Source organism: Trifolium pratense, linkage group LG6 (genome assembly GCF_020283565.1).
Source record: "Trifolium pratense cultivar HEN17-A07 linkage group LG6, ARS_RC_1.1, whole genome shotgun sequence".
NCBI lineage: Eukaryota > Viridiplantae > Streptophyta > Magnoliopsida > Fabales > Fabaceae > Trifolium > Trifolium pratense.
In genome coordinates this window covers 5329218-5340591 of record NC_060064.1, presented here as the reverse complement: position 1 = coordinate 5340591, position 11374 = coordinate 5329218, and the positions used below count along the sequence as shown (strand labels likewise).

Below are 11374 nucleotides of genomic sequence, written 5' to 3'. Positions count from 1 at the left end.
GACTAGTTATCTTAATTATGTGCACTTGCTTTAATCTAAATTACATTCTAAACAACCAATACTATGTAGAAATCTCATTTATCGCGAGAGCAAGTGTCTCCGCCGCAGCCATGGTTGCTTCCATCTCAGAAGTTGTTGATAAACAAGACGGCAACAATTGAGTGTAGTGAAACTCAATTTGTAGTCTCTGATGAGGCGAAAATGTGCCATTATTTGTTCCTATATCAGCTTGCAACTGTCTGATAGGAATTGCAGCTAAGAAATTTTTGATGTACTCTTTGCATGCTTCCTTCCCTCTACACACAACATCTTCCTCTTCTTGCTCTTCAATAGAATCACTTTCATTACCGTTAACTTGTTCAGCCGGCTTGTTATTCTGCGCTAATATTTGCTCAATAGTTAGCGGCTTGATATTACTTTTTGTTTTATCATTCGACTTACCGCTGCTAACTTGTTTGGCCGGCTTGTTATTCTGCGCTAATATTTTCTCAACAGTTTGCGGCTTGGTATTATTCTTTGTTTTATCATTCGATGATGATTGAACAAAATTTTGTGTTTTGTGGATCACTGTGTTGCTGTCAAATTTAAGGATATATGCTTGATTGCATCCTTCATAAAGCCTCTCCCCCAATGTGTCGATGATATAGTAACAGTCTGATTCAACTTTGAGAACGAAGAAATGGTCATTCCAACTCACAATAAAAACATGAGGTTTGTCGTTGCTAAGCCACTCATGTTCCAAACCACTGATCTCGTCCCAAATGTTGTCGAAAGACATAGAGCCACGCAGAAACTCGAATCTCTCTTCGTCCATTCCTTCCGGATGAAAGAAACCAATGAAGGATTTGTCAGGAACAATAGAAAGCGGACGTATTTTTGCTTCAAGAACTGTTTCGAGATCAAAATGCCCGTCAGGGAACTGATTTCTATAGGTCTCATTCTCGCGCAGCTTCCTCCACTTTGAGGACCCTTCTCGAATCAGACTATCCAATTGGGACTTAAGGGGCATGAGATTATGATAGTTCTGGAACCAATCAGCAATTACCGCAACTAGGGCTGTGCATGCGCTCTCACCTGCCACGCATGCACTCCGTTGGTCGATTGAGGCAAAGAAAACTTGCGTATCAAGCTTCATGTGACCATCACGGCTTGTGATCTCTTTCTGCTCCCAACTCCCAACAATAAACATATCATCTCCAAATTCAGAGAATAGTGATCCATTTTCGCCAGTTTTGAGAAACTGGCAAACAATATAAAATTAACTAATCAATAACAATGAGCAAAACATAAGTTTACTTGACTAATGAGGGCTAGCCTAAAACTGTTATAGAAGTAAATCTACTGCAAATAGTATCAAGCAAGAAATAGTTCTTACCTTCGAAGAGTAAGATTCCTCAGAGCTAGAGCTAAGTTGCCGACGATCAAAATCAATGTCGTCACCACCATCTTCAGCATATTCCTTTTTTAACAATGGCTCTCCCCTAACACCTTTATTAGATCTGAAACCCAACTTCCTTTTCTTCCATGAAAGTATGCCACGCTTTGCACTTTGTGATAAATAAGATCCAGAAGAAGATACACTTGATTTCCCCATCTCCGAACGTATATCAGGCATGCGATAGCTGTAGTAAACCCAATCATCGTCATCACAATTCACTCTTGTGTTGGAATAATATGGTGATCCTCTCACATTTGCAAAGGCCAATGTTCCATAACTGAACGAATTCCCATCACTTGAATCCCCATTCCCCTCGTCCGAATCTCCTACGAAGTTATGAAGTGAGTTGGAATCTAAAGAGTAATTAGGAGTAGCATCTCCACTAGTCCTAGAGCACTTGCCATCACTACTACTTCCCTTTCCATAACTACTACTTCCCTTGCCATAACTACTACTTCCCTCTTCTCCTCGGAACGTCTTTTGTGATTTCCTCGGGGATAAAAAATCTTTGAACGTCTTTACTTTCCTAAGACCAGCTTTAATTGCAGAAAGATCGCCTTTCTCCGTCAATGTACTATCTCTTGACTCAGCCTGCGGTGACGACACAGGAACTATTGATCTCTGAATTGACTGTGTTTTTTCTTGAGCACCTCTAATTTCCACCAAACTAATTGATATCTGCATACAATTGAATTGAAACATACTGTTAAAACAAGAACCAAGCCAAAAATCGAAATCCTAACCCCAAATATTAATCTTTCCAATGTACTTACATTAAGTGAAGGAGAATTCTGTGCGGAAACTCCAGGTATTGTGAATGGAATGTTCAAATCAATACCAATTTGATCAGTTGAATTTGCAAATTCAGCAATATTCAACAAAGCTGTTCCAATAACAATACCCTTTTTCTTTGGTTTTTCATTCAATCCCTAAAAAACAATCACAAATTCAACTTAGAAAAATAACAATAAGAATGAACATTGAACACAACAATTAAATCCATTAATTAAATATTTAATAAACAATGGCTAAAAAGTCAACTACTGTACAAAACATAAAAGGGAAAAATCCAATTTTTTTAATGTAAAAAACTGAAACTCCATTTTTGTCAAACAATACAATAAGTCAACAACAATGTCATCACATATCTGTAACACAGTCACAAAAACCAAACTCCACCTCTTCAAATTAAATGACCTTAAATTCATCTTTGAAGAGAAACATGAGTAGGTGAAATAAAAACACACAACAAATTCCCAAAAACAAATATTAGGAAACATAAAAACAAAATCTGATGAAACTGAAAAAGACCTTGACAACCCAACACACAAAATCATCCAAATCAAAAACAAAAAAAAAAAACCTAACTTTACTTAAATCAAAGAAACTATTTTTATAATAATATATATACTTTTCAATACAAATAATATTATTAAATTGTTTAAAAAAAGTGCATGAAAAAAAATAAAAAGGGAAGAGAAAGTAACATACATTAAAGAGATTGAAAGCGATTTCCCAAGGATGAAACACATTGTCTTTGTTATAACAATTCAGATTACAAAGTTTCTGAAATTGTTCATCAAAATTAACAATGAAACCTTCTTCAACCACGTCATAATAAATAACAGCATCTTTAGTGAAATTTGTAACATCTCGTCGGAATGAAATGAGTGTTGACTTAGAACCTTTCCATTTAATCTGAACCATCAATCTTGAAAAAGATTGACGTAACATATGATCACATCCAGTCACTTTTTTCACCATAAGACTGACGTGATAGTTTTTTGTTACAAATGGCGGCCATGGTCGCCACTTCATCATCTTCACCACCGCCGTTAATAGAATATTATATTATTATATTAATAATAATAATAAGAATATTCTTTTCTTGATTTTGATTATGATGTGAATGAATGTGATAGTATTACTATTAGTATATAGTATACTAATAATAATAATAATATTGGTCACGTTGTAAAAATAAAGAGTGTGTTATGTTATGTGTATAATGAATGATGAAAGAAAAGAATATGAGAGAGGAGAGAAAAGAGAGAAAGAGAATTTGTTGCGGTGGAATAGAAGAATATGCCGTTATTTTAGGTTGTTATGTTTCAGAGAAGAAGAACGATGATACGGTTTGAGTGAGGTGTTGGGTTCTTATAAGGTAGTTAACTATGGTTGGGTTACTATGGGAACATGGTTTGGTATAAAGGATAAAGGTTAGTAAAATCATTTTTTATATCTAATATTAATAATAATTAATATTATTGTGGTTTTAATAATTAATAATTACTAATATTTTAGAAATTAATTAATATTATTTTGGTTTTTTCTTGAAGGGGTTATTATTTTTGGTCAAGAGAAAAAACATTGGGATAAGAATGCATTAATATTATTAGTAGAACAATTGTCTAAAAAGATTTATTAAAACATTGGGATAAGCATGAATTAATATTAGTATAACAATTGTCTAAAAAGATTTATTAAAAAGTTGTTTCCATCAAAGCTAATATATTATCTCCACAATAGTTAGCTAATAAAATAAAAGAAAATTATGTTTTCGTGAGCATAGTTTAATTTATAAGAATATTGTATTGTATGTAAAATATAGGGACTAAAGTTCGAATTGTATTAATATTATTAGTAGAACAATTGTCTAAAAAGATTAATTTATTAAAACATTGCAATAAGCATGAATTAATATTAGTATAGCAATTGTCTAAATGCTTCAAAAAAAAAAAACAATTGTCTAAAAAGATTTATTAAAAAGTTGTTTCCATCAAAGTTAATATATTATCTGCACAATACTATCTACGTAACATTTTATAAGCAAAAATTTACTTTATGGGTTCATTGTATATTTAATGTATTTGGTCCATAATATAAATCAAATACATTAAATATACAATGAACCTAAAAAATGCATTTTTGCTTATAAAGTGTTATGGAGAGAGTAGTTAGCTAATAAAATAAAAGAAAATTATGTTCATGTGAGCATAGTTCAATTTATAAGAACATTGTATTGTATGTAAAATATAGAGATTGGAGTTCGAACTTTAGTACTCCTACTATTTTACTTTAAAATGTACGTAATTATAGTCATTAGACTACTTGATTAAAATAAAACGATATATTAAAAAAATGTTTCCATTAAGATTTTTACTCCTACTATTAGCTAGTTCCTCTTTTTTTAAGAGTTTTTTTAGAATAGTAACACCAAATTAATGAAGTGTATTTTGCACATTATCTTTCTATTATATCTTCATCTTAATCCAACGATAATTTATTTTTTTTCACATATTTGCTCTTTCCAATAAATTTAATATGTTATGTACAAAAAATTTAAGATGTTATGTACCAAAAACAATTAAAAAAAAAAACAAACTTTAGTTTTCTAAATATATAGCATTAATTAGTTTTATTGAAAAAGATAAGAGTAATTGACAAAAGGTATTTTGTCAAAAAAAAAATGACAAAAGGTATATTTGACAAATTGTACCCTTAAAATACAAAAATGACAATTAAATAGGAACGCTAAATGCGACGTCAAATAACTCTTAAAAAAACAGAGGAGTAATATATTATCAGCACAATAGTTAGCTACTAAAATAAAAGAAAATGATGAATTGTAAAAATAAAATAAAAATAAATAAAAGAAAATGATGTGAGAATTTTTTTTTTTAATAGACGAAATAGTAAGTCATTGAAAACTCATATATAAAATGGAAGGACGGGGTTTGAACTCTGGTTATGACTTTTGACCTAACAATTTTGATATTTCTATTAGTTGAGATAGGAATTGTGGAAAAAAAATTGTGTTTTAAAGATTATTTGAAAAGCTAGGGAAGTCATTTATAAAACTATTTCTTTAAAGAAGCTACTAAAAACAGCTTGGGTAAGTCCCCGTTGGCTTAGCTTTGGTAGGAATATCTGATTTTATATGTAGGGGCGGGATTTCAATCCCGGACACCCCATTTATTCACTTTATGAGAAAAATTTCTAGCTATCAGGCTACTTAACAAAAAAAAAAGAGCTTGGTTAAGCATTTTTTTTTTAAATTATTTTAAAAAATATAATAAATAGATTAAATTTTTTAAAAGGGATAGAATTTTTGTAAAAAATAAAAAGTGTTTTTTTAGGACTTTTTCATAAAAAAATAATAATAAATGTGTTTTTTTTCACCACCAGTATCTGACTAATCACAATTGTGTAGGATCAAACCGTAGTCATTTCTACCAAGTTCAGCGTCAATCACCACTAAAACAATTGGTAAAATAAATGTTGTTTTAGGATTAGAAAATGTGTGTCAAAATCAAACCAGGTGATTAATAAGCTTAAGTTCATTTAAAACAAAATTCATATTATTATGTTATGCCCCTTATTCGAAAACACTACTAGAAATTTGATCATTTGGGACGGATTTTTGGGACGGAATGAATTTTGTCTAAAGCAAAATTGCACTTTCAGACAGATTTTGGACAAATTTCAAATTTGGCTGAAAAGTTGGGACGAATTTCAGACGAAACGCATATTGTTGATTATTTTATAATTTTTTCACGATTTCCGTCCCAAATCTGTGTGAAATATTGGGACGGCTTTGGGACGGGTCCATAATTTTATGCATTGTTACTGTTTCTAACCAGTTCCGTCCGAAATTCGTGTGAAATATTGAGATAGATTTGGGAGATCTATTATAAAAATTAAAATGTACTCCATCATAACCCTAATTTACTTTTCTGTGTATATACCTTCCGCCGTTTCATTTTTTGCCTTCACTTTTGCTTGGCTTCTTCTCTGTAACACATGCCTCTGTTTGAGATGGTGCTTCGAGCGTGACGTGCTGGTGACAAAGAACCGAAACCCTTCTAGTTCAATTTCGCCCATGTCCCTCAAGAAGATACCTCTCCCGTCGTTACTTTCTCCCATCGAGGTGAGATCCCTCCACCGTGACCAACATCATCGTGGTAAAATTCTTCCCTGTTATGAGTTAACATTCTTTCTCCTTTCATTGCTGCAGAAAACATAGAGCCACTATCAAGATAGATTCACTTGTTGTCACATCTCTTCAACTTGTGGTGAGTTGGATCTGATCCAATTCCCCCAAATATGGAACCCTAATTCAGTAATTTGTATTTAACCAAATCTTTGGCTCACATGATACAAGAGTATATCTCTGATTTGTTTTATTTCAATTGCAGAAATGAAACTAAAAAGTTAAAAGTTTGCTTTCAGGTATGAATATCAAAGTTTATTGTTGTTAAAATTTAAGGCAGCGTGTAATTTGATAGATACTAATATCACTGAATCTGGCTTGTTTAGTGTGGCAGACATTCCTGGGTGTGATTAATGCAGATGCTTCTTTAAGTTTGATGTATTTTATAGGGTGGTATCTGGTCTTGGTTTTGAGCATGATAGTAGTGTTGTTTTCAATTGGCAAATCCAAGTTATGTAGGCTGGTTTTGAGCATGCTATAGTAGTGTTCTTGTGGATCTTGAAATAATTCAATTGATACATAAAATAGATATTATGGCTTTGTTTAAATATCATGTCTTAAATTAAGTTTGATGTATGTTTAGGGAAGAATGATGCATGCTTTGATTATAATAGAATGATGTATTTTTAAGCTCAGATTATCATGATAACATTTTAAATTAATTAGAAGATTACCAACTAATTATTTGCTATAGTGGCATCTTAAATTACTTATGCAGTCAGCATGGTTTGAGAGTTGAGACATATATCCTTCTCTAATCTCTTTGTTGTTTCCCCTGTTTTCATTGAACTTTTCATTCTATTAATATTTGATAAGAAATTTCTTTTTGGACTTGTTTAAGTTAGCATTTACTAATGTCTTTTTGAAATGGTTTCATAGTGCTGTGTAAACAAGTATAACTAGAAGAATATGAAAGAGTTGCTTCTCTACTTGATGAGGAGAGGAAGAGTATGCTACTTCTAGTTGATGAGAAGGTCAAACCTATGTTGTTTCAAGTTGGCAAATGTAAGTTATGCAGGCTAGTTATCTTGGGTAGTTAGTTTAGGCTCTTGCTCATATTTCTACTAAACAAGACTTTAATCAATTTATGCTAATATTGTGTTCACTTGTTGCATTCAAACCAAATGTTTAGGGACTTTGATACATCATGCATCTTTTTTTTTAATGGCAATGCATCATGCATCTATTTTTAGACTATCTTGCAGTAGATAAGAATTTACTATGAAAGAAGAAGTTAGTTAGACATTAAAGCTTGTTGAAAGGAACTAAAACTATAAGAGCTTATTAGATTGATCTATATTGGTCAATCTTAATTTCTGATGGGTTTTGTTTGATGAAATTTATGTAGTTGTATTCTAGTAAATTATGTAATGTGTGCTTTACTAATATATAATTTTAAAATGGTTTTTAGGGATATGCAAACTGAAGTATGACAATGTGCAAAGGCTACTTGAACAAGTTTTGATGTGGATGAGAAACAAGCCCTTGCATTTTATCATATCTAAATGTATTTTAGTGACAATATTTGTAGAGCTCATTATTTACTTGAGCTGAACATAGTTGTACATTAACGTGATTTTGTAACATTTGAATGAAATAATTTATGTGTCTTGGTTTATTTCAAAATGTAATTAGAATAAACTTCTTTTGTAATATATATCAAAAATAAGATAAAATCTACAATAATTTATTTTTTAGAATATATTGAATCCGTCCCAAATTTGTCCCAAATTAAGTCAATGTGGACACAAATTGGTATTTGCTTGCTTGTATGAAATCCGTCTGAAATCTGTCTAAAAGTGGTTGGGACGGATTTTGGGACGGAATTTTTAATTAGCAACGAGGGTTTTTCACACGGGCCACATTCCGTCCGAAATCCGTGTGAAAGCAATTTTCCGTCCGAATTCTGTGTGAAAGCTGTTTGAATTCCGTCTCAAAATCCGTCCCAAAATGACATTTTTCTAGTAGTGAAAACCAAAGAGTTAGCGAATGAAATACAAAATTAAATCTATACTATTTTTTTTATTTACAATGTTGTCAATGAGAATTGAATCTAGAATCTTATGCATATTACTCAAACTTCTTCATTATTAGATAATTTCATCCATACTAGTTACTACTACTACCTTATGTTTTGTTTGTTTTTGGATTTTTTTTAAGGGTCGTGCGAAATAGAATCGTTGGATATTTGTTAATCATACAAAAAAAACATCAAAGATAAAAAGTGTAAGAAAGTTAACTTTTTACATTTTTAAGGTATTAAATTTACTCCCTCGGTATTATTTATAAGCAAAAATTACTTTTAAAATTTATTGAAAAATCAATGTATTTAGCATATATCTAAGCCTAAATACATCAATTGTTTAATAAATTTTAAAAAAAAATTACTTATAAATAAGGCCAGAGAGAGTACAAATTTTAAGAAGAAATCTCCTTATTAATATCCTTTTACATTTTTAATGTATTAAATGTACTCCCCACGACGTTATTTATAAACAAAAATTATTTTTTAGATTCATTGAAAAACCAATGTATTTAACGTATATCTAAGTCTAGATACATCAATTGTTCAATGAATTTAAAAAGTAACTTTTGCTTATAAATAAGGTCAGAGGAAGTACAAAATTTTAAGAAAAAATCTCCTTATTAAATATATTTAACTAATGTCTGGGTACTGTTTAGGATCTCCTTTTTTTATTTCGTTACTTTTTCTTCTCAATTTTTCATTTTTAAAATTTAATTTTTCCCAATTTTATTTAATTTTTTATTTTTTTGTTAAGTAGTCAAGTGACTAGAAATTTCAGATTTTAGATGGATAAGTGAAATGTCCGAGATTTGAGCATGATCCAACATATAAAATGTGATGTCTCTACCAATTAAGTTAAGTTTCCGACTACATTTTTCTTCTTAATTTTTTGATAGAAAACAAATTCTTTACTTTTATTCTTTTACTTCAAAAATAAAAAAAATGGATTATATATGAGCCAGTAGTAAAGTATCGGATTTATTCATTTCCGTGTAAGCGAAGAGATAAACATCGTTTTTTGTATTCGTCAAAAAAAACATCGTTTTTTGTTATTTTCTCCCCCAATTATCTGTTCTATCGATCCATGCATTTAACTCAGTCACTTTAGGAAGGAAACAAATACTCTATCCTGTATTTTTAGTTCCATTGTTTTATTTTGGTCAAAAAATAAAAAGTTACATTTGCATATATTGCATTCAAATTTAATGGAAAGTATTTATTTTCCGGAAGAAAAAAATGGAAACTATCTCTGATTTTTTTTAATAAACCACATCCTTGATTTTTATTTTTGACCGGAAATCTTTGATTTATTAGTGTTAAAAAAAAGACATAAATGTATGAGTCCATTTACTCCGCAAAATATAAATATACGATACACGGCACTATAAGACAGAACAAACAAAATGTCTTATACAAAGAACAAATAAAATGTTTTTTTTGGTATTTTAGACAACTTGCGCAGAAGATAAAAAATTATCTCTTGATTCAATGGGGACACAAATCCTTGTTTTTGTCGGGTCTCTTGACCTCAGTTTGTCGAATCTCGGAAACAAGTACAGTACAATTAAAGTTGTCATGTTCATTCTCTTCTTTTTGTCTAGTGGGGGACAAAAAAATTTATTTTTGTCCAGCCCGTTACCCTAATTTATCGAGTCTCGGAAACAATTTTAAAATCAAACATCTATATGGATTAAACACACCTTATAGTAGTGGTTTTCTTGTGAAAAAAATATATATATATATAGTAGTGCCTAAAAGGTCGTTGTTTCCCCTTTTTATCTTGTTATTTTACAAAAAAAAAAAGTTATTTAATTGATGAGAAATCAATCATGCGTAGAGCACGGACGGACATAAGGGGGGCAAGTAGGGGCTGAGCCCCCCCCCTCTTGTCATATTTTTTTTTTTTCATATACTTTTTCTTGATACATATATGTACACATAAATTGATATTTGAGAAATGTGTTAAAAGATTAGTAACGACCGTTTGGTGCAAAACATACACCCACAACATAATAATTGTAACAATTTCTATAAAATATTTTGATAATATATATTATACACTACTAAAGTCCAAATTCAATTAAGTTAGTTCTGATTGTTTGTTACAAGTAAGAGATAAGGTTGAGAAACAAGATAGAAAATGAATTTCAAACTAATTATGTGATTACTTACACCGAGAGAAGAATTGCCAAAAAATTTAATACAAATTCAGTTGTTGATCAATTTTATGATATAGAGCAATGTCGTGTATAATTTAGATAAACAATGTGATGTATTTTTTATTTTTTTTTATTGAGTATATTTAAGTATTATTATAATTATGATTTATTTAATATTTATTATTTAATTATTTCGGCCCCGTTTTATAGATTCCTGATCCGTCCCTAGCGTAGAGTAAAGTTTTAGTCGATAAAAGAAAATAAATTATGCATAGGGTAAAATTTTAATTAAAAATACACCAACGCCTAGTAACTTATCAAGGTTGGACAATACCAATCAACCACGTGTTAATAATGAATAAAAAATTTAAAAGGTGTTGCTAAGATGTATGTAATATTATGTGAAGACAACAATTGAGGGACAGTTGAATAAGATAACTTTTTAGATTTTTGTTTGGCATTAGGTATAGTATGATTAACCATGTAATAAAGGTGCTATAGTAAATGCAAAAATGTAATACCAAAACTTACGCATTGGTTCGTATTTCATGTGAAACTCCACATTGGTTGAGAGTATCAAACTTTCCGCGTTAGTTTAGAGTCATGATGTCCGCAATTAACTTTAGGTCAATCATTCGATCTGAATCTAGTTTTGCGTCATTGATGATGATGGGTTTCATACAGTAACAACCAAACTATGATTTTGAATGACGTAGCCAACATTGTCGCAGATTAAGACATTACCGACAGGGAAAAAA

General features: G+C 30.6%; 1 protein-coding gene and 1 long non-coding RNA gene across 2 annotated transcripts; one reads left to right on the top strand and one right to left on the bottom strand.

The window, feature by feature from the left end:
* Window positions 1–4: 4 nt before the first annotated feature.
* On the bottom strand, window positions 5–3277 carry LOC123889176 (the record flags this gene model as incomplete). The annotated part of the gene is made up of 5 exons (XM_045938398.1): window positions 5–376; window positions 494–1240; window positions 1376–2116; window positions 2212–2367; window positions 2930–3277. Coding segments are annotated over 5 exons (2307 nt in total), but the record flags the coding sequence as incomplete, so codon positions are not given.
* A 2883-nt stretch (window positions 3278–6160) lies between these two features.
* LOC123890304 lies at window positions 6161–8079 on the top strand. The gene is made up of 5 exons (XR_006802807.1): window positions 6161–6368; window positions 6456–6513; window positions 6637–6670; window positions 7311–7436; window positions 7843–8079. It is a non-coding gene; the product is annotated as an uncharacterized LOC123890304 (long non-coding RNA).
* The last annotated feature ends 3295 nt before the right edge of the window (window positions 8080–11374 follow it).